This window comes from Protopterus annectens, chromosome 11.part0, assembly GCF_019279795.1.
Source record: "Protopterus annectens isolate FY-2018-M chromosome 11.part0, PAN1.0, whole genome shotgun sequence".
Classification (NCBI taxonomy): Eukaryota; Metazoa; Chordata; order Ceratodontiformes; family Protopteridae; genus Protopterus; species Protopterus annectens.
In genome coordinates this window covers 389,181,152-389,205,998 of record NC_056745.1, presented here as the reverse complement: position 1 = coordinate 389,205,998, position 24,847 = coordinate 389,181,152, and the positions used below count along the sequence as shown (strand labels likewise).

At 37.5% G+C, this 24,847-nt stretch overlaps 1 protein-coding gene across 1 annotated transcript in view; it reads left to right on the top strand.

The window, feature by feature from the left end:
- LOC122815409 (src substrate cortactin-like) overlaps positions 1 to 24,847 on the top strand; it is a 706,001-nt gene that overhangs the window by 227,048 nt on the left and 454,106 nt on the right. The window contains exon 3 of the mRNA XM_044087879.1: positions 3,743 to 3,816. Coding sequence (XP_043943814.1) covers positions 3,743 to 3,816 — 74 coding nt within the window. The remainder of the gene's footprint in view (positions 1 to 3,742; positions 3,817 to 24,847) is intronic.

The window sequence follows — 24,847 nt, the reverse complement described above, 5'->3', positions numbered from 1 at the left end:
TGTTCACCTCTGATGTATAGGTAGTAACCATGGGCATTTTCACAGAACTACTTTCAGTGTACTTAACTGTGCCATTTCGTTGTGAAAAATAGGGCTTGGCCCTCCCTCCTCTCATTTGTTTTACTATCTACTAGTCCTGCTGGTGAATTTGTGGGTTTTTAGTTTTTATTTTATCTACTAGTCCTGCTGGTGAATTTGTGGGTTTTTAGTTCTTATTTTCACCAGTTAGCTACATTTTTTTCTATAATGAAAATTACAAAAATTAGAAAAAATTCCATAGATACAGGCTTTACTATCAAGATTATTCATTCTATATCGTACTAATTATAATTGATACAAAAAAAATGATTAGAGAAAGGAGAGGAAAACGTAACAGAATAAGAAAGTATAAAGGTAGAAAGTATTTATGGTAAATAGTATGATAGGAATAGGGGGTTAAGGTGGAAGAGTAGGACATTTATAGGGCTGGATGGTATTAAAGACAATAATAGGTAGGAGAAGAATATGAGCATAGCCAGGATTAAGAGAGATGTTCTTTAAGAAAGGACTTGAACATTTGGTAGTGAGGGACTTGCCTAACAGATAGTGGCAAATTGTTCCAGGACCTAGCTACATAGTAAGAGTAGAGACTGAGACCACTGGACCTCAGTGGTTTATAAATATTTAGACGTTTGTCAGAAGAGTGTAGTTCCCAATGTGGAAGATAGTATTGTAAGATGGAGGAGATGGCAGGAGAAACTAAGTTGCTGTTGAGTATTTTATGAGTTAGTAGTAGCTGGTTCATGTGTAGTTGGAGTGAAACTTCAAGCTATTTAAACAGTTTAATAAGTATGTAGTGTTGTCGCCTCACAGTAAGACATTGTCCTGTTCGATTCTCAGCTAAAGCGTCTTCTGTGTGGAGACGTGCATGAATGGGCGTACCTTCGTTGAAGGTTGTGTGTCAGAGCTGGCAACTCGGTACGTAAAAATCTACTGCCAATCATTAGCGGACCGGAGTTCCGCTGTGGCGACCCCTAACCGGGAAAAAAGCCGAAAGATACAATAACAACAATAAGTAGGTATTGATGTGACTTGTGAGGACCAGTAGCAGATTTTGCTGTTTTGTTGTAGCATTGGCTAAGTTTAGTTTTCAGGGAGGAGTTAAAATTAGTTAGAAAAGGGGCACCATAAAGAAAGAGGTATGTGGAGGCAAGTTTTGCTTTGGTAGAGTTGGTTAGGAGTTGTTTAGCCTTATATAACATGCCATGTTTTTGGTGGTAAGTTTGATAATGTTATTTATGTACAACTCAAATATGAGATTGTCATCATAGTGACACTTAGTAGTTTAGAATGAGGGACAACATCGACTGCAGTATTGTTTAGTGATGAAATTCTGAAGTTTAGTTTGTCAAGAGAATGTTGTTTAGGAAAGAATAATAGGAGTTTTGTCTTCTTGGGATTAAATAAGAGCTGATTATTGGTAAGCCAGGCTTCTATGGTATTAGAGGGTTTTTGTCTTAAAGTCTGTAGTTGAGCAAAGTTGTTAGAGAAGCAGATTAGTAGAGTCATTAGCATATTGAATTGGAGTTGCCTTTTTAGAGACAGATGAAAGGTTGTGAATAAATATATTAAAGAGGAGAGAGCTTAGGCTAGATCCCTGTGGAACACCAGTGATAACTAGTAGATAAGGTGATTAGTGTAGTCCTATTTGACGGACTGATGTCTATTAGATAAATAACTGGAAAACCGTAGTATGGTATTCTCAGTAGACCCAAGGAATGGGGGTTGCGATAAGACTAAAGGATGAGAGACAGTATCAAAAGCTTTAATATGATTGAGGAATAGGGATGAGACAAACTTACACATGTCTTTGACTTTGTTGACTGAATCAGCGAAAAGATAAGAGAGTTGTGGTGGTACTATATGCTGGGTAGGATGCATTTTTCAAGAATTTTGGATAATGGTGGCAGTATTGTAGTAGGCCTGTGTGTAGATATTTCAGTAGAATTCCCACACTTATATAGGGGATAATGAAGAACTTCTTCCAGAGGGATGGGGCATAGGTTTCGTTGATAGATTTATTAATGAGTATAGAGACAGGGTTAGGCTGTGTAATTGGCAACAGGTTTTATAAATTCATTGGGAAAATTGTCAGCAGAAGGAGAGCAAGGTCTGAGTTTGCTGAACAAGTTTTTGATAAGAGATGTCAGGACAAGTTTGAGGGGGAACGGCAACTGGGAGGAGGTTGTAGGGAATGGGAAGGTAATAGAGGCAGAGGAGAAGCCGTTGGTAATGATGGAGATGCTTTCTGTAAAGTAGGAATTAAATAGGGAGGCTAAGTCAGAGCTAGAGTGGTTGGTGGAGGGTTGTGGTACTGAGTTAATTCCAGGGTGAAGAATGTTTTTGTTAGATTGCCAGAATTTCCTTTGGTTGGGCGTAATGGTATGCTGAGGGTCTAAGTAATATAGTTTTTTGTCTTTGACCACATGTTTTTTAACTAGATTATGCAGTTCTTTATGGTGAATCAGGTTGGTTTGAAATTTTTGATTCTGGTATGTTTTACAGGCCTTATCTTTGTTGTGCATGATTGATTTAGTGTGTGATGAGAGCCAAGGAGAGAATATAGATTTGATTATTTTACTTCTGGGGAGCTAGGCTATTTAACGTATTCAGTAATATAGAGTTGAACTTACTAACTGCTTCATTAAAAGGTAGGTATTTAAGGAGGGGACCTTTTATAGAGCTCAAAATATTGGTAAATATAAATCAGTTGAAGTTAGGTCATGGATGGTTTTATAAGTATGTTGTTTGTGAGGCTGGGAGATAAGTCTGGTGGAACAGGTGGGATGATGATCACTAACATCGAAAGCAAAAGGTCGACAAAAAAGTTGACATGTCACTATGCATGCACAGAGAAATAACCTTGAAGCATGGAAGAAAAAACATTAAATAAAAAGTTTAAAAAAATGTGTTTTTGCAGGCGGGCAAGTCCCCTGCACCCCTCTCCTCTAATTGTATATTCTATCTCTGAGATCACACAATACTGGAGAAAGGGCATACATCTCAACTCATTAATGTAGTGATCTTACATACCTGTCAACTACCTGTTTAGGCAAACAAATTTTGTTGACTAAACAGATATTGACTGTAACGATAGTCAGCTAAATTACTGGCTTCTATATATATTTTATCACAAATGATAAGCAGTTAATATTCTAAGTATACTAAAAGTAAATGTTGAATTGAGTTGCTTTTTACATCACAGGATACTAGATTTTGCAGAATGTTTGTATTAGATTATCATTCATTCCTTCACTTCTTCATTGCTTCATTCATTTTTTAATTATCTGCTTAATCCAGGTCAAGGCTTTTTAAGGTTTAATGTGAACAAGGGATGGTTGTCAAAATTTTGATGTGATGTGGGTAATACTTCCAGTATCAAACCTACAACAGAGAAGGCTGGGGACTGGACCGGGTGCTTTGAGAAGTGTTGGAATAATGCAGAGTGTCTTTAGGTGCTGTTAGAGTGATGGTATCACATAAAGTAAGACAGGAGTCACAGTTTAGATATCTGAAAATCCAGGAATGTAAAAAGAACACTGGGAAGAGGGAAATATCATTTTAATATAAAAAAAGGCAAATAAAAATCAATTTTTGCTAAGTCCTTAGTCAACAGAGTACCTGCAGCAAGCTGTTATTTGAGGAAATTCACTTTAATATAGTTGTACCATAATTTTTATGTCTTCTTTATGTTCTCTTGCAGAATGATGTGTCCGAGCAGGAACAGAGGTGGGGTGCAAAAACCATTGAAGGATCTGGACGGACTGAGCACATTAAGTAGGTCGAAGAGGCATTATTTTTCAAATGCCCTTCAATTTTGTAATTCCTGCTTTTTTTTGTAACTAAGGCGACATAAGCAAAAGGCTGAGCTATAATTTTCAGCCTGAGACCATGTAGACAGTTTGTATGAAGATAAGAATGTCACTTTTACTTCCAACGTCCTAGACATGTTCCTGTGTTTACAACTAACAAAACAACTAATCCAGCTTGCACTGTCTCTTTAAATGGAAACAAAAGAAGACAGATTCTGTTTAGTTCGCTCCCACACCACCTGGTCAGGTTATAATCGATATAAGGCTGTAGGTTTCTTCTGGAATTTTTTCATAGTGAAGTGTACTCTGAACTGCTTAAATAAATATGTGTTTAGGTACTGCTGCACATAGCCGTTTCATTGTCCGTGCCGATGTGACTAGGACATTAGTAGTGCTGGAAGTGTGTCATCAGTCAAATGTAGCTGCAGGCTGCTGCTGTTTTTTTTATGACTGTGCCTCTCAACTGCACAGATTTTTAGCTTGCAGTTTTTTTGTCTGTTCCTCATAAAATTTGTGGTTTTCTGGAAAAATCACTAAGAACTGAAGTCACTAAATAATGACATGGATTTGAGTTTCATTTATTTATTTATTTTATTTATTTTCCATTTATTGACCGGGATAGTCCGACTGGATATATGTCCGTTTTCAGCAGACGCCCGGGGAGAAAAGCTCCACATACCAAAAAAGAGACAGTACATACATCACTGAGTGATAAACTCAGGCAGACATGTTTAGAAAAATATAGACAAAGAATACAGGCAGATATCAATACACACAATGTGCAGACTTACATCTGATTGGCAGAGACGTATCAGAAAATGCGAACCTAGGATACAATCAGATCTCATAATTCACAATGCTTAGACATTCAAATGCTATGAGGCATAGATACCTGGCTAAACAGCAGGTTGGGTAGCAAGACATGTATTAGTGAAGTTGTTAGTCAGGTTTAGAAGAAGAGCACAGGCAATGAGATGTGTTTTTTGAGTTCTCTTTTAAATAGGGGTAGTGGGGTTTCCTTGGTAACGGTGGTAGTGAGTAGATTCCAGATTTTACCTGTTGAATTGGCAAATATAGCATTGCCTGCAGAGTTATTGGACTTTTGGGTCAGTATCAATAGCTTATCAGCTGAGAGTAATGGCCTGGGGGCACTATGAGGGGTGAGAATATTTTTGAGGGTAGGGGTGTTATCAGGTTGATGGAGTATTTTATGCACTACTATAAGCTGGTTGAACTGCAGAAGGGTAGGATACTCTAGCCATCCCAGTGCTTTGAGGTTCTGGCAATGGTGGGGCCTAAAAGCCATGCCAGTAGAGAATTTGGATATATGATTGTAACATCCTGATAATTTGTTGAGATCAGTTTTGGATAGGTTGGTGAGTACAGATGAGGCATACATAAGGAAAGAGAGGAGATGTGATCTTGCAATAGCTACTCTAGCTGGTGGGGGGGGGGGTGAGGAAAGATTTGGCTCTGTACAGGGAGCCAAGTTTTTTGTTGACGGACTTAATAGTGTGATTTACATGTTTATCAAATTTAAGGTTGTTGTCTATTATTATGCCTAGAAGCTTTGTATGGTCATCAGGGGAGATAATGGTGTCATTGCTAGATTTGATGTTGAATGGAAGGAGGAGAAATTCTACGATTAAAGGAGAAAAGTAGTAGCTTGGTTTTGTTAGGATTTAGAAGCTCATGGCGATTAGCTAGTCATGTTTCTACCGTGCTGAAAGTGGTCTGGGTGAGGGTTAGAAGTTGTGTAGGAGAGGAGGCGGAGCATATTAGCGTTGAATCAACTGCATATTGGATGCAGGTGGCTCCTGGGATGGTGGTGTGCAGATCATTGATAAAGACAGAGAAAAGAAGGGGACCTAGTATTGACCCTTGTGGGACACCTAGGGTTAGAGGAAGTTGGGATGACAGCTTGCTCTGCCATAAGACAGCCTGATGTCTACCATTTAGGTAGGAGTGAAACCACTGTATTGCGTGTTGGTCTAAACCGATGGTTTGTAGGGTATTAAGCAGTAGCTGATGGTTGACCATATTGAAAGCTTTTGAGAGATCTAGGAAGAGTGCTGAAGATAGTTTGTTGTTGTTACGATGAAGATTGATGACATTAGAGAAAGATAGAAGAGACGTGGTGGTACTGTGGAATGGCCTAAAGTCGTGCTGAGAGTTGGCAAGCTTTCCAATTTGAATAAGAAAGTGCATGATTTGTTTGTGTATGCATCTTTCCATGATTTTAGCTAGTGGTGAAAGAATGGCTATAGGTCTAAAGTTAGATAATTCTGTGGAACTTCCTTCTTTATGGAGAGGTATAATGTGATATTTTCCATATTGCTGGGATGGATCCTTCTGAGATGGATCTGTTGATCAGAATAGATATGGGAAGTGCTATGGCATCAGCTGCTTTTTGAAAATATTCAGCTGGGAGGTGGTCGGCAGCTAGTGTAGTAGGTTTTAGCTTTTTGAGTCAGGTCTGGATCAGGTTGGTAGGTACAGTTTGAAAGGTAAAGGTGGGTTGGGTGCTGTTTGAATCAGGGCTAGATGTGCCAGAGCTGGTGTTTGTGTCCGATGGAGTGAGATGGGTAGCTAGAGGCTGGATAGTTTCAGTAAAGAAGGAGTTGAAGCTGTTTGCGATTTCTACAGGGGATTTATCAAGGGCAGCTGATGGGGTAAGAGTGGCAGAATGGCCTGGATGGAGAAGATTGTTAATACCAGCTCGGAACTTTTGAGGTTTTAGCTGCTATTTTTGTTGTAGGAGGGTGTAGTGATTTTTTTTGTCTAGAATGACAGCTTTTTTGGTCTGATTCCTTAGCTGCCTTACTTGGTCCATAGGGGTTTTGGTAACATGCCACCTGGCCCAGGCATTGTTTCTTAGTTTAATTTTGTTTTTTGTTTCTTTAGATAGCCACGGTGCAACTGTGGCTTTTACACGGATGGTACGGGTAGGAGCATGGTGGTTAAGGATAGCCAGAAATCTGGTATTGAAGTACTCAACTGCTTCTTGTAATGGGAGTCATTTCAAGACATTCCAATTACATGTTTTGAGTTCATTTTGGAAGTTGTCAAGGTTAAAGTTCCTGACGTTTCTTATAGTTTTGTAGGTGGGCTAGTTGAGAATGTCAGCTTTGAGCCTAATAATATAGGTAAGGCAGTGATCACTTAGATCATCGGGTAATGTACCTGACTTGTACTTTTGGGGGTGGCTGTTAATAAGTATCCAATCAAGGATACTATCTTTGACTCTATTTTTGCTAAATCTGGTGGGGGTGGCAATGATCTGAGTAAACCTGTGGAGGTGTAAATGGGTGGAGGGAGTTTCAGAGGAACAGGTATTCCAATCAGTGTTAAAGTCCCCCAAGACAATGGTTTCCTGGGGATAGTTAGAAGCTAGCCAGTGTAAGATATTTTCTAGAGTATTATCATTCCTGCCGGGTGGAATATAAATGCAGACAATGTGTCTGCATTTATTTTTGTTTATTATTAGTTTGGTGATGAGAATTTCTGCATTGCCAAGCTGGGATGGCTGTTTGGCATCAATTGTTATTGTTAGGGTAGACTTGTATAGAGCATCTACCCCACCACCTTTCCTGGAGATCCGGTCCAGTCTAAGGATGTTGTACTGTGGGGGGGGGGGGGGGGGTTATTGGTTTTAGCCAGGTTTCTTTGAGGCAGAGGATATCAGGGGAGTGAACAACTAAGAGTCCACTTAGGCTATGGATCTTGTTCGTACTTCATATTCTACAGAAAATGCATGCTAACACAAATCCTGTTATTCTAGAAACTTTTCTAAGAGTAATATTTAAAATATGTCCCTAATTTTGGGTTTTTGTCCCGATTATTTTAGCCTTCGTCCAGATTTCTTGCACAATGAGGTTAAAAAGTCTGTTTCTGACCCTCCTTATAGTCAGACAGTTGTATCTGTCTCTTTATAGACTTAAAATGCTTTCTGTGGATTTCTTATGGAAAAAAAGATAAAGAATTACAGTATTTTTTAATGTTATTTCTATTTAGAAAGTAAAACCTGTACATTTTCAAGTATGAGCTCTTGTTTTGCTTTCTTTCCATTTGTCTTTTTTGGAATCCTTAAGCCAGTCATTTTGCATATTTTTAATCATTTTGCATATTTTTAGACCAGAGAGAAATATCTAGCCAGTCTTTCATTAATTTGATAAAAGCATACCTCTCAACTGCACTGAATTACTCGGTTTTTACTGAGTTTTGGGGTTCAAATAATGGGGTGCCACGATTCCCGAGTGGTACCCCTTCATTCCCGATTTTTTAAAAAATATTTTTCTTTCGTGCTTTCGGAGCTGACGTCATCCCATGCGCGATGACGTCAGCTCCATCAGCCTGTCGGAATTGAGCTCATTCAGCTCAAGGGCACACATTTCCGGCTGGCTGTGGAAATAACTATTTCTGGTACTGCCGTGCTGTGAACTGACTGAACTGACTTAAGAATCGGACAGGTATTATTGTGTGTAACTGAAGTGCTTCTCTCACAGACTTATGTGAGCTCAGTCAACTCGCTGCTTTTTTGTTAACTGAAGTCATTTGGTCATATTTGTTGAGCTCTTTCGCTAACTGAAGTTATTGTTATGTTTCTCACTGCCGTTTCTTCTAACTGCTTTTGTCGTATTTGTTGAACGGACTGCTTGAAATGTTCTGTGTCTCTGTGGGAGGTTAGTGACTTGTTGAAAGTATTTCAAGAGGTTGGAAGAGGGATCAATCTGCTAGTTTAATGAATTCTTTATGAATGTCATTAAGGTTTGGATATAGTTTGAAGTCTTTATGATTTTCCTCATGGCTTTCACTGTGATAATTTAGAGTAAAATCTTGGCATATTGGCTGGTCAGTAGGAGTAGGCTATTATTGTTGTTAGGGGATCTGGGACGGTGTTTGAGAGATGTTGTTTATTATGGAAGTGGGAAATGTTATGGCCTTTATCAAATCAAGAAATTGTGCCGGTCATGTGTAGGGGCTAGGGGAAGATGATTTTGTTATTTTTGAATTGTGTCACATGTTGTTACTTTTCAGAATGGCTTAGGAATATGACCAAGAGAGTTTGATATGAAGGTTAGTGTATTTACATTCCTCGATGGCTTATTTGCATTTCTTTTCTAGCTCATAAAATATGTTCTGGTATTTAGAGCTGTTTGTTCATTACCATATTCTAATTTCTGCTGTTTAGTAGGGATTTTATTGATGTAATGCATGAGCATTGTGTCCATGTACTCTAATTTTAGTGAAGGTGAAGTGTTTAACATCAGTATTATACCAGCTGAATAAAAGTAGTGGAGAGTAACATTTGAATTGTTTGCGTTGTATTTGTGAGGTCAGTCAGCTTGCTTTTAGGTCACAGATAACATAATTCTCTCTAGTTTTATAAATTATTTTAAAGTTTAAAGTGGTCATTTTGAAGGTGATCACTTATGCTGGGGAAGGTGGACAGATTTTATATACACTGAAATGTCTTGTCTAGTATTTAGAGCTGTTTGTTCATTACCATATTCTAATTTCTGCTGTTTAGTAGGGATTTTATTGATGTAATGCATGAGCATTGTGTCCATCTACCCTAATTTTAGTGAAGGTGAAATGTTTATTTAACATCAGTATTATACCAGCTGAATTAAAGTAGTGGAGAGTAACATTTGAATTTTGAGTTGTATTTGTGAGGTCAGTCAGCTTGCTTTTAGGTCACAGATAACATCATCCTCTCTAGTTTTAGAAATTATTTTAAAGTTTAAAGTGTCATTGTGAAGGTGATCACTTATGCTTGGGAAGGTGGACAGATTTTATATGCACTGAAATGTGGAGCTTGGTCTGCTGGGGATGATAACTTCTTGGATAAGGCTATTTTTGGCTGAAATGTTGATTTGTGGATGTTTTGATCCAAGTATATCCATGTTGAACTCTGCAGTGATGATGACTTTTTGTTGCTGCATAAGTTTAGTATACTGCTTAATGTTCCCTTGAAGAAACTTAATGGATTCTGTAGGCGGTGTATAGACTGACTGCATATATGGCTTATTATAGCATTTATTGAAATAAAGGCTGATATCCATTTGGCTGCATTTCAAGTCACGAGAGCTTTTGACGTAAGAAAGAAGATGAAAACTTGATTTTTTTTAAATGATCGACATTGTTTCTCCACCAGTTTTAGGACTGGTAGTTATTTGAACCATAGTAAGGGGCAATTATTGTTTAATTATATTTTGTCCATGCTTCAGGTAAGTCTGCTTTACTTTATAATGCTTCACACATCAGTTGTGGATATTTAAAGATTGCCAAAATGTATTTAGCTGCTGGTGGGGAACTGGTGTGTGTGTGTTAGCTGCTGGTGTGTGTGTGTGTGTGTGTGTGTGTGTGTGTGTGTGCGTGTGTGTGTGTGTGTGTGTGTGTGTGTGTGTGTGTGTGTGTGTGTGTGTGTGTGTGTGTGTGTGTGTATGTGTGTGTGTGTGTTAGCTGCTGGTGGGGAACTGGTGTGTGTGTGTCTGTATGTTAGCTGCTGGTGGGGAACTGCTGTGTGTGTGTGTGTGTGTGTGTGTGTGTGTGTGTGTGTGTGTGTGTGTGTGTGTGTGTGTGTGTGTGTCAGCTGCTGATGGGGAACTGGTGTGTGTGTGTGTCAGCTGCTGGTGGGGAACTGGTGTGTGTCAGCTGCTGGTGGGGAACTGGTGTGTGTGTGTGTGTGTCAGCTGCTGGTCTGGAACTGGTGTATAAGATCAGTATTTGAAAGTTGTCCTTATATTGGGGCTGTATTCCCCCATTACTGGCTTTGTCCAGGTTTTTTGTGCTAAGAGGTTGAGAGCTATGGTGAGAAGTGAGAACCAAATTCACTAAATGATGGTCATTTAAGTTTCAGTCTTCCTGTCTTTCTGGGAACTGCTGATTTGGCATTGTGGTATGTTGCTCTGACTGTAGTGCACATCCTGGGTTCAAGACTTGGCAGTGAAATACATGGTGGTAACACATTTTATTCTAGCAGCTTTCCAAAATTATACAAGCAATGCTTGAAATGTATCCCTGTTTTTTGGCCTTTTGTCCCCCCCCAAAAAAATGAAATTGAAAATAAGTGTGAGAATCTATGTAAGATGCCTATGACTTACACTACTGTCATGCTCTCTCTCTCTCTGTATATATATATATATATATATATATATATATATATATATATCTATACACATATATATATATATATATATATATATATATATATATATATATATAGTCTGTTCTTCAGTTTGCGTTTGAAAGTTGGTAACCCATAATTCCATTGGAGTGGGCGGGGTTATTTAATTATGTATGCAAATTGTATGTTAATCAGCGTACAGATTTGTACTTGTTTTTCATGGGCCTTGTCCAGATTTTTGATGTTTCCAGGTTGAGAGGTATGGATAAAAGGGAGTAAACCTGATCCTTTAAGGAATGACTTGGGAAGACTTTTCAATTGGTTTTGGCTATGGATTAAAGACATACGCTTAACACAGTTACTTACAATGCAGACTTGTTTGAATGGCACTCATTCACTGAAGTCAGAGAATGATTTATTGAAAGCATTGCTATCATTTAAAACACCCATGTATTTGTCTCACTGATGCATTCTTTTATATGTAGTTTTATATCCCACATAACTCCACTGCTTAGTATAAGTAAGTATCCATTTATTTAATCCTAGAGAAATTTAGTGGCAGTGGCCATTTAAGACTAGCAAAACTCTGTCAAAGGTTTACATGTTTTGGTAGAGTTGGCTGTAAACAGAAGTCATTCAAATAGAGGTTCTCAAAATGTTATTTATCCCTTGTGCTTTCAAGTTAGGCAAAAGTGCTTATTTAGTTTAGCATATCAGGTATGAGTCTGCCATGAAGCATTGAGGTCTATTTATACAACATCAAACAAGATTAATCAAGCTCTTCAAGCAGCGCACCTGCTAAAACTGCTGGTAATGACAAATAAGTATCAACATTTTTTGTAGAGGAGCAAGCTCCCTACAAACCCATGTGAGTGACTCTGTTCCCCCCCATACACACATCACTTGTATGCACAAACTCCCAACAGCAGGTAAAAGGGAAATTTGTGTATTAATTAATTATTTATGTACTGACATTTGTTTACTGGGTCAGACCGACTGGGCCTAAAAATATCTTTTTTCAGCAGAGGCCCAGGGAGAAAAGCTCCACTGCAAAAATACAATTTATAGTTAATTATTACAGTTGTTGAGAGTTATAAAACAGTACAGAGTCGCAACAGATATTAGTACAAAGTGTAAAAGACAGAAAGATGCATTACATAATATTGTACAATACAGTTTTAAAAGAGCAATGCAACGTGATGCCATTGTGTGATAATATCTTATAACTGAAATGAAATATTCAAATGAAGGTCGAAAAACAATTTGCACAAATAGGATCTCGCATTTGTTAAGATTTTTTCCAGTAAATTTTATTTTTATGGAATTAAATGAATGGAATGGATTTTTTTTTTTGTAGTGAAGGATGCTTGAAGAATATTTTTTCTGGTTTGGAGAAACATTTTTGCATAGTTCTAAGTTCCCAAACAACATCGGACATGTGTCATAGACAAATGTTTTTGAGTAACAATATCTACTACTTTTGCCATTTTACCCACTCACATCTAACATGATTGTAAGGCCATCAACAATGAATTATATTTATGCCTGGTGCTCTGTAATGCCAGCAGGCTGAATTAGGTATAAAGTATCTCAGTAAAGGTTGGTTGCACTTGAAATCAGTGGAGGACTTCTGTCTGTGTTCCATGTATAGTCTGCAACTGAAGTTCCTGGTTTGTAATACATAGTCAATCTGAATTTCTTTTAATGTCTTTTCTGTGCATACTAAAACTGGACCTGGGTGTACTTTAACAGAGTTGTGTAAATTCATAACTGAAATTCTATTGAAAAATCATTTACATCTATGGGTTTTGGTTATAGAGGAACCTATGTATTATGTGAAATACAGCTATACTGGGAAGGTACAGAAGGATATATTCTTTTTAAAAAAATACTCAAAAGAAAAAGATATCAACTAGATCTGTATTGTAGTGCATGACATCTGTAGTTCTTCTGAAAATTCAGAAAACTTTGCAAAGTATGTACAACAAGACAAATTATTGAAGAAAATGTATTCCATCAGAAGAAGAAATATTATTGCTGGAACTAAATTCATCTTCAAGTCTCAGACCTGTTTTTGTAAAATCTCACCAAGATGACACTGATAATATAGACTGTATTTTATATAGCATATATATTATAGAAAGAGTAGGTTAAAAATAAAGGCAGCTGGATGCACAGACCCCTGAATAAAAAGTGCCCAATCTTGTTGCCAGGACTGGTAAAAATGGCACTTTCGAATCCTCAAGACACAGAAACAGTCCTACAAGGGGGTTAGGCCAGGCTGAGGGGGGAGGAGGAGGGAGAGAGGGAGGGAGGGAGGATAGCCTCTTGTTGTAGAAAGAAGTAGTAGTCCACAAAAAAATCAGAAAAACTGACATGCCATAAAAAAGACATAAAGACAATGAAGTGGACTATTGAGGATAAGAAAGAAAATTGTATATTGTTACTATTATGCAAGAAGCCCAGCATTTCCAGATAGAAAATATTCAGAAAGATCGGAAAGAAAAATATTTCTTTATTTATTTTACATTTATTACTGGGAAAGTCCTACTGGACACAGGTCCTTTTTCATTGGAGGCCTAGGGAGAAAAGCTCTACTTGTGAGCAGTAAGAGTTACAGATTACACTCAACACATATTAGTAAATACAGTTAGAAATACTAAAAAGAAGAAAAACACATTTTACATTACAGGATCTATACAAGTAATCATTGCTGTAATTTACAAAATACAGTTTGGTAACAAAGATACAAACTGTATGTTTGGAGACATTCACAAGCCATATACTTAATGCTGGAACATACTGTTGTTTAGTATTGGATAAATTTGATTCATCCCTGAGTCTACACAATTTAGAGGGATGAAGAGATAGGGATTCGTTTAATGTAGGAATGTTTGAGAATAGGTACAGTTAATAACAGAAATGAGTAGTACTTGGTTCGTGAGGCTGGGAGTAGTATTTGATTAGTGAGATTGGGAAATGGCTTTATCGGGATAATTTCAAGGGCAGAGTCAGGTGTCTTTTAAGTGTGATTTAAGAAGGGTTTTAAATTGTAACATAGAGTTGCTGGTAGTTATAGTGGATGGAAGTTTGTTCCATATTTTTGAAATGTAGTTGGAGAAGAGTGATTCCTCTGCTGATTTGTTGGCTTTTGTAACATCTAGGAGGAGTTTGTTATTCGAGTGAAGTGATCTAGAGGTGGTGCATGGCCTTATAAGATTTTGGAGACTAGGGTATTATCTGGTTTATGCAGTATTTTGTAGGCAAATGTTAACTGATTGAAGTGTAGTAGCTACGGACGTTCTAGCCAGTTGAGCTGTTTCAGTGATACACAGTGATGAGACTTGTATGAGGCATCTGTGGCAAGTTTGGCTATCTTATTGTAACCAGAATCCAATTTGGAGAGGTCACTTTTGGGGAGGTTAGTTAAAATAGGGGAGGCATATAGGAGGGTTGCCAGGAGGTGTGTGCAGGCAACAGTAGCTTTTGTGTTGGCTGTTAGAAATGGCTTATTCCTTTAAAGTAGACCTAGTTTTTTGTGGGCCTTTTTTATGACTCGAGCTATGTGGATATCAAATTTTAAGTTATTGTTGATTTCTACTCCCAACAGTTTGGTATGAGTGGTTGGGATGATGATAGTAGTTTTATTTTTGGATTGAATCTTGAATGACTTGGGGGAGTGAGGGAGTTCTGGTTGGTTTGACGAGAAGGAGCTTTGCTTTGTTGGGGTTTAGTATAAGTTGGGAATTAATGAGCCAGTTTTCTACAGACAGAAAGGAATCGTGTGTTAAGGTGTGTAGGTCCTATAGGGAGGAGGCTGCACATATCAGAGTGGAGTCATCTGCATATTGTATTATTGGTGCATGTGGTGGTGTGGAGCTGGTCAGTGAAGAGATAGAAGAGTAGGGGGCCCAGGATGGAGCCTTGTAGAACCCCTATAGAGACTGGGAGAAGTGAGGAGAGTTGTTGCCATTGGATGGTTTGCTGTCTTCCTGATAGGTAGCTTTGGAACCAGGGTAGAGATGAGTTACTAAGATTAAGGTTGGAGAGAACCTCTATGAGTTTTTTGTGATCTACCATATCAAAGGCTTTAGATAAGTCTTAAAAATATGGCAGATACAAATTGTCCTTTATTTCTGTGTTGGCTCACAGTGCTGCTGAAGGCCATAAGGGCTGTAGTAGTACTGTGATAGGGTTGAAAGCCATATTGAGTGTTTGATAGGAGTTTGTTTGTATGTAGGAAGTCCATGAGTTGGTAATTTATGACCCTCTCTAAGGTTTCAGACAAGGGAGACATTATAGCTATTGGGAAATAATTGGTAAACTCAGTGAAATTCCCTCCCTTGTGTAGAGGAATGATGTGGGAGACCTTCCAGATGGGAGGAACTGTATTTTCTGATATTGATCTGTTTATGAGTATAGTTACTGGGTATGCCATTGCTTCTGCTGCAATTTTCAGAAATTCGTCTGGGAGGTTATCTGTGGCAAGGGTGGTAGGCTTAAGTTTTGTGAGTTATCTTTTTATAGTATTGATGGATACGGGATGTAGTGTAAATTGGATGGGGTCAGTATTGTAGTTGGAGCTGTGTTGTGGTGAGGAATGGGTAGGGTCATCGGGATTATTGGGAGTATTTTGGAAGGGAGCTAGGGCTTGGATAGTTTCAGTAAAGTATTTGTTAAATTGGGTTGCTATGTTGTCAGAGCTAGAGGTTGTTGTTTGGGTTGGAGTGGCTACCTTACCTGGTTGAAGTATATTTTTAATTGCAGGCCATAACTTTTGAGGGTGGTTGAGGTGTTTATTTTGGATATTGTGATAATAGTTGATTTTATCTAATTTTTGCAAGTTTATTGGCTGTATTTCTAAGTTCTAAAAATGCTTGTTTTGCAAATTGAGTTTTTGTCTTGTGAAAGTGATCCCAGGCCTTGTTCCTACTTGTTGTACTTGCATAAGAAAAACTGTTAAAAGCTTCAAATGCTCTTGGATTATTAGGAAAAGCATATTCCTAAAATCCTGGAATTTCTGTTTAATATTAACAGTAATCTATATAAATTCTTCTTCTTTTGGCTTTTTCCCACTTAGGGGTTGCCACAGCGGATCACATGTCCGCTCATGATTGGCAGTGAAGTTTTACGGTGTCGAGTTGCCATCCAGATGCCCAACCTTCTATAGAAGGCACACGCACACACGCACTCATGCCAATTTAGAGTGTCCAATCCACCTACAGCATGTCTTTGGGATGTGGGAGGAAACTGGAGCACCCGGAGGAAACCCTCGCAACCACAGGGAGGACATGCAGACTCTGCAAAGAAGGCACCCCAGCTGAGGATCGAACCGGAGAACCTCTTGCTGTAAGGCAACAACGCTAACCACTGCACCACCGCGGCCGCCCACAGTAATTTATATAAATAATGCATCTTATTTATCAACGGTATATAAGATCTTAAGAGTAGAATTTTACAAGCATAAATCCATCCTTTTGGAATTATTCCTCAAAAGTAAATGGGACTGAGTTCCCTGTTAATAATAAAAATTAATTCTAAAATCTAGTGGGAAAACTACATCTTCCTTCTACTGGAAAATTTATAGTTGGAAATTTCGTCATAAAATATTTTTAACCCTTAACAAAATTGAAGTAATTTATAAAACTGAGAAAATTAACTGCTGGAGATGTAATGATGGTTCTGTCACAGATTGGATCTGTGTGACATTGGAATGCATAATGGTTTCATTATTTTGGACTGAATTTAGAGACTTTTCTCAAGCATTGTATTATATCTAATTCACTAATTTTGTTTAATGGTCCAATACTAGATTAATATTCCTAGTTCACAGGTGCCTTTCCTTTGGTCTGTCTTAGCCATGGCAAGGAGAGTAGTTACAAAAAAGTGGAAATGTAAAACTGCTTTACCTTTTCATCTTTTTGACTAAAAATGTTTGCAAGAAAGAATTGTTAACATTAAAAATGAAAACAGCTAATCTTATGCATCAAAGTAAGTACTGGCAAAAACTAAATGATTTATTGGAAAAATATTAATAGATTGGTTTACTATATGGAAGTTTGTTGTAGACCTCTGTAAATATACACATATATATATATATATATATATATATATATATATATATATATATATATATATATATATATATATATCTTTTTATGTAGAATTTGTACAGCTTTAATCTTTAAAATGTAATAAAAATTTATTACAAAAAAGCTTCAAATGCAAATTTGCATTTATTAATACAACAGAGCCATGAAAAACATTACATGGGTGAAGAAATTGTAGGTCACTTGGAAAAAGAAGCAACAGAGGAAGTGTGAAAATATAAAGAACAAAACCTAGACATTTTTGAAAAGTGTGAAAAAACATGGCTATTGGAAAGAAAAAGACATATGATTCTGGTGCAGAATTTATGCAAAGGAGAAAGAAAAGCTAATCAATACAAAAAAATAAAAAGAGAGAGAGAGAGAGAGAAATACAGGCAAATGTACCTGGATGTGGAACATTTTAAAATACAAAAAAAATGAGAAATCAAGGGGGGCATAGAAAAGAGGATTAGTAATGGAGAAGCTAAAGAAATAGAAAATGAAGTTATGTATTACCTGCTAAGTGAAGGATTTAGTGTAGAAAATCCAGTACAGGTAATGTCACAGTATGTTGGAACAATGTGACCCCAGCTGAGGAGAAACAGGTGGAGTGTGAGGCATCTGAAGACTTGCCACAAGATGATGCTCTGGAGCCTTCTGTAGGAAACTGGTACAAAATGTTATTAGATGTTGCACAGGAAGGGAGGGAGCAGGAAACGGTGGCAACTCTGATGCAGGCAGTGTTGTAGAGTGATGATTGAATGGGTTCACATATGAGGGAGCAGCAGATGGCGCAGGCTGCAGCTGAAGAGGATATGTCACAAGAAGACATTCTGGAACCTGTCTGTAGAATGCCCACAGGAAAAAAAAACTTGCTTAAAGACTTCTCATCTACTTTTTTTCGATTACATAAAACTGTATTGTACATCTGATGAGGAGTGGAAAGTACAACTTTAAATGATCAAAACTTCTTCAGATGATCTAAGAAAATCTTTTTGTCTTGATACATGCATAAAAGCAATGTTTAAAGCAGGAAAGTAGCAGTAGCAAGAAAATATCAATCTGGGACAGGAATGTGATGTAAAGGAACTTGAGCAGGAGGGAGTGCATAAATATTTTGGAAATGATGAAGGATCACCAATAAAACATCAACAAATGTGAATAAAACTTAGTGAGGAATACTTCAGAAGGCTAAATGTAATATTGAAAACAGTCTTCACATCTAGGAATAATGTCCAAACTGTAAACAAATGTCCTCTTCCTGTTTCTAACTTAACAATTATGGGGTAATTGACTGGCCCCAAAAAGGTATTGAATCAGTTGGATAGGAAAACAAGAAGAATGCCTCACACTTATCAAATGATATATAAAAATCAGTGTATATCAAAATTTTATATTTCTCATTCTGAAGGCAGTGTGAGCCTCCTTGAAATTAATTATTTGTGTAGGTCTACAATCATACGGCTACATATATGTCAGCTAACCTTACCAGATCCAAACATAGTGAAAGTTTTAAAACATGAGAAGAAGTCTTAGATGACTTCCCTGCTTAGTTCAGCAGAAGCATATCAGTGTGGAAATGGAAATCAAACCAGACGTAGACAAAAAAAAAATCAACTGAATGTTCCAAAAATCAAAAGAAAGACTATAAGAAAGAGGATCACACGAGAAGGAAAGGAATGGGGAAAAGGCAGAGATATTTTGGTAAACAAAGAGATCTCCTGGATCAACTTTAAGTTGATCAGAACTTAACACTGGAATGGTTAAGGATAGGCAAACTGAAATGAAAAGGTGTAAGATTAATAGCAACAGCCCAGGAAAGTGGACCATGTACACATTGGTTTACAAAGTTCATTGAACATGTGGGAGTTAAAGACAAAAATGCAGGTGCTATAAAAAAGCGCATCCTGTTGCTGGATGTGGTAACTGATGGCGAAAGGTTTATATACAGAAAGAAACAATAATGTGGCAAGAATGTTACACTGGGGATTGTGCAAACACTATAATACTGAAGTAGTTGACCAGCACTGGAAACATGAACCAGGTCTAATAAAAATAATTTGCAGTTGTATTTTGATATGCTACATGTAACTCTGTATGAATTTCAGGAGTCATTTCTGGGAATATTGTAGGTGCTGCAAAGAGTGCTTTCGGCTAATATCAAATACTGAAACAGTACTAATTTAATGAACTTTAATCATACCCTGACATAGGAATGGTGTCCATTCCCATAATGGTGCTAGAAACCCAAAAGACTTAGAGAAATTAAACCTAGAGTGGACATACTATATGACTGAATACTAACGCAAGAGCATGAGGATTAAAAACTGAAACCCATTTTTATTAAATTAAGTTTAATAACTATCTGCTGGGGTATTTTTGAAGACCCACCTTTCTAAGGGAATTTATGCAAAATGCCTAAGGACAAGACATTAGCTCAGCATTTCTTGGTTATTTTGTTATTGGACTGACGTTACTGTTATGTTGGGATCCTTTTTTTTCTCAGCTCTGTATTCATTTGCTTTGGTGGTGTTTTATCATCTGGAAAGGCTGTTCATTTGGTATTCTTCTAAACTGCCACAGGTTGCAGTGTAGTTCCTACACTGTTCCTGAGATTTACCTGATGACTTAACAATACAACAATGCACTTCTGACTTGATGCTGCATTGTTTTAGCATGCATGGTACATCAGATTTTTGACAAATATTATTTTTGCACAATTTCTTCACTGTGGCTGATTGTTTGCTTCATGGTAGGTCCGTCTCTGATCCTGTGTTGTGGCAGTCTATACTAACTGTCTTGTTACAGTTTATTTAGGAATGTGTAGGATACCTGACATTGGCTGAATATAGACTTGTTTTGTTCAAACTTTTGGGGACATATCAAAACAGTGTCGAAACTTGGGGAAGCAATAGTGCTCGTGCACTATTCAAGGATGCCTTGAATTAACTTTTAGTGATTCTGTCTAACCTTTCATAATCTTTATTTGTTAAAATTGTTGATTTGTATATGTTGGGATGTTGGTATCTGGCTATTGTGGCAGTTTTAAGTTGTTTAATAACCTGTCTTGAGCCAGCTAACTTCTTGCCATGTATGGACAGTTGGACTTAACAGTTTTTTTTCTGTACTTTGATTTCTAAAGTTTAACAAATATCATCTTGTTGTAGCTATATTAATTGAACAATTACATTCTCTTTGTTTTCTGTTTCACTTTTCTTTTTTCAAATGAATGTTTAAATTCATTTTATAACTTGACTGTGCTATTTTATTGCTTTGGTTTGCTGATTATTTTAAATAGTATTTCATAGGCAGTTATTTATAACATTTTTGATTGTATTCTGTTCAGTTTTGGAATAGTGCATATGAAGTAAGCACTTAAATAACTTTGAATTTTGGATTTGGATTTTGATAGGTTTAAGTACCGAACCCAGTGGACAGTTTGCTAAATCCATATAGCTTAGTTAATGACAGTAACATTATTAGTAATATGCATGTATCCTGCACATTCACCAAATCCTGTAGGAAAATATATAACTGTTGAGAAGTTTCTAATTTTCTACCTTTTTAAAAATAATTTTGTAAAATATTCTGTTGAACTAACATAGGCCTCTGCTGAAAAAAGTTTTCCACCCCAGTTGGATTTTCCTGGTCAGCAAAAGCAATAAATAAATAAATATTTCTTGCTGCATACAGTGCACTAAAATGTTTGTCTTCTTCTGGGTTGCTATCTTTTTCAGTTGCTAGATTGTTTGCTTAAGCATATTTTGGTTTAATTGTTAATGATTTGCCACTAGAGTCGTCATTTTCTGTACCATTCAAAAGGCTGTCATTTATTCCATCTACATCATGTTAATAACTGGATGACTAACTCATTGGAGCGTGTTTTTCAAGCTTTCAGGATCGAATGCGTGGCACATTGCAAATAATATAACACTGACAATCCAGTTACAGAAGTGCTGAGTTAGTTGAGAACTCACAGCAGTAATATCTTCAGTCAGAAAAATAACTTCCTCTGAGATTGATGCATGGTGTATCTGTTAAGAATCCCCTAGGCTATCTTTTTCCTCACACTCTGCTTTGTATTTCTGCTTTATTCCTCTTCTTTCCAGACCATCTTCAAACTGTCTTGGATGCTGCTTCAGAGAAAAAGGACAAAGTAATTCAGGACTTAGTTGCAAGCTAATGAGAGTGTGCATTGGTTGCATACTGTCATTACCCCAGGGCCTCCAGCATTCTTCAAAATGTCAGTAGGTATCTGTTTTAGGCCTAACTGCATCTGTGTTAATTCTGTTCATATCTGGAAGCAGACCATTAAAGTAAGAAAAATCCTAAATGGAAGGTGGTGAAGACAAGAACGCAGGCAGTTGTATCCAAGTTTGTAATGAATTCACAAAATAAAACCACAGTACAAGATAAAACCACAATCAAGGATAAGCGCTTTCGTCCTGGTATCCCCAAGACTTCATCAGATAAAAAAGCAAATCCCATTCTTATTTTTAAACCCTGTTTTGGTCACATGATTACAATCAGCCGGCTTTCTTAAAAAGATAAATGTTCGAGTGCAACAAGGCTGTAATTAAACCCCAACTGCTTACATGTATCAAAAGGTCCCACCTAAAAAGAATGATACTGACTTTACCTGAATGACCCTAAAACATAAAATATAAAATTGTCACAATAAAAAAAAAATGCTCTTATTCACACTTAAATTCTGTTTCAAAAATATTATAAATAAATAACAGTAACAATTTTTGTGTTCTTAAAAAAACAAAGTTTTTTATGCATTCTCTCTCTCTAAAGCCTTTTTTTTCAACTTTTTCAACACACAAACCATAGTGCAGTTTTCATTCAAGCCAGGGAGCCTAAAAGCATCAAATGTTAGTGCCAAAACAATTCTCTAATCTCGAGCACCATTGCCCATGCTCCCTCCCCCACTTACCAGACATAACCTGATCAACAACAGTACATTTAAACTCATGATCCAGGTACATTAAAAGATACTTTGCAAATGCATTAGTAGTTTTTTTCTTCTTAATATCATAAAGATGTTTATATATTCGTTCCTTTAAGGTATGTTCTGTCTTTCCTATATAGAAACATTGGCATCCCTGACACAGGGCTACGTATGTAGCCCCCCTAGTTAGGCAGTTAACCTTCCGCTTAATGTTAAACTGTTTTCCATTATCAAACATTGTTCCCCCACCTTAACTCATTTACAATACTGTCAGTGACCACACTTCCTCATCCTCTTAAGCAAGACGTTAGGATTATGATTTTTAGGGGCTTTTTTGAAAATATTCTTTAAACTACTTCCTGTTTTATACACAGCAACTGGTGTTTCCCCAACGTTCATGTAAATGTCTTTGTTGACATCCATAATGGCCCAATTTTTCTCTAGGACCCACTTGATTATGCCACTATCCGTATTGAAGATAATAATAAATGAACTCTTATAGTGGCAAGTTACCTGGGTAGGAGTGTTTTTATTTCTAGCCCTCTCCTGATGCTGTAAAGTCAAAATGGGAATAAAATGTTTGTTTTCCCTCTTCCTTACTACTTCCTCCATTAATTTCCTGGTCATACTTTATGGGTATCCCCTATTCAAGAACATAATTTCCATGTTTTTACATTCCATAATAAAATCACTATCCTTCATTACCATCCTTGCTGCCCTTTAACTATGGCTCATTTTTGTTGCAAAGGATGCAAACTCATAAAATGAAGGATGGCGTTAGAGTACATAGGCTTCTGGTAAATTTTTGAGGTGTAGGTACCCTCCAAGAGATCTTTCTCCAGCAGGGTATCCAAATAGGGGATCCTATCCTTTTCTGATTGGAATGTAAACACCAAGAGATCTGGTGTTTGTGTAAAACTATTCATGTTTTCTTTATTGTCTTTCCATATCAAAAATAGACCATCCAGGTACCTGTTATAGAATCTAAATGATTCTTTATAGGTTCTGTGATGCCCCTGCACTGGCCCAGTAATCAAGGAGCCTCAATCTTCACCACTGACAATGGTGAGGGATATACACAATGGGAGGATGACAAGTACACACACAGTAAATTGCAAGCACACTTAGATCACAGTCAGTCTGGGGCTGGTTTCTCCCTGTTTCTCCAGATCCCCAGTAAGACTCTCCACTGGCACAGCTATAGGGTTGAGATCTCAGCTGGGTGGCCAAGCCAAAACCTCCAGCACCCTCTCTGTCCAACCAGTGCTTTATGTCCCTACCCAAGTACCTGACACACACACACACACACACACACACACACACACACACACACACACACACACACACACACACACACACACACACACGCACACACTCTTTGAGATTTCATTTATACACAAGCACATACCTGGGAAAGGCTGGCACAGGTTTACTAGCTATGCCCCCTTCTGCCCAGACTATACAGTAGTTCCAACTGCCACCAGCCACCCTTATCAGCTATTATAAGGCCCTTAACAGAGGGTGTCCAATCCTACGGTGTAATGTTACTGTTAATCCAAATGGTAGTCTGAACAAGAGCAAGGCTATTGAAGTGGCCTGTACAGTGTCACCAAATAGATATGCAAGTACTCTTAAGAGCTTAAATATGTCTCACAAATATCAGCCACAAAGGTTTAAATATGTTTAATAATAAATAAAAGAACAAGACAATACTCAGTCAATCAGCAGAAAAACTTGAGATCAAAATCACAGGAAATATTTAAAAAAACATTGCAGGACAGTCTTAAATAAATACAGAAAACATCTAAACTAATCTTTACTATATTACCATCTATATCTAAAAAGAGTTACTATGCTCTAAGAAACTTACTTACAGCAAAGCAAGTGCAGATGATGATGATGATGACAAGTGGATGTTTCCAGGTCAAAGACAAAATACAAAATGTGCCCAGTCACTCTCTGAGAGAGTCCCCAAATTAATATCAAACATTACTGCTCGGCTTGAATGACATCACTCTTTGTCACCTGACTTCAGTTCCCAGGCTAAACAGAAACATAACAGAACTTAACATCTCTGTGTGAGAAATACATATCTCTAAGGTCTTTGCAGATCTTGGAAGTCGTAAAACAATAAAATGCTTTTACATGTGAAACCTAGTAATTACTTCTGTCCAAGAAAATACAAAAAACGTATAGCTCTAGACATTGTGTCTGCTGCTGACGTGAAACTGAGAGGTAACATCTTTTGTTTATGACCCAGCTATAAAGTAACTTAACCTCAACTATTCTTAAGATGTTCTTCGTCTTCCCTTGCTGCAGTCCTGACAATTGGGGTATAGTCCGCGTCCCAGTCGGCCCGAATACCAGAGTATAAGGCTGACGTCGGTCATGGCGCCTTAGACTGACGTCAGTACGTCAGGGTACTAATGCGCATGACCGACGTCATTTCCTCAGTCTTTTTTGCCGCATGGTCCGATGCAGAAGCAATTTTGCGAGTGCAGGTTGGCGTTCTGAGATTTTCCGAAACCGGAGTTTCAGACCGAATACAGAGTTGGCTAAGTAACCCGTTAGAACATTTTGGTTTTTTTCTTGCCTCAGTATTTAACCGGATGTCAGAAAAAGTGAATAACTGTATTTCTTGTGGGAAGCAGATACCGCATAGGGATTATCATACATTGTGTATACCTTGTTTAGGGCCTGAGCACGACGTTGTTGGTTGCCGCTCTTGTGCTAGATTTAACAAGCGCACTATTAAGAGGAGGCTTGATTGTGCTAGGTTAGTGTTTGGGAAGCGTTGCAATTATACTATGCCGTCGGATGCTCC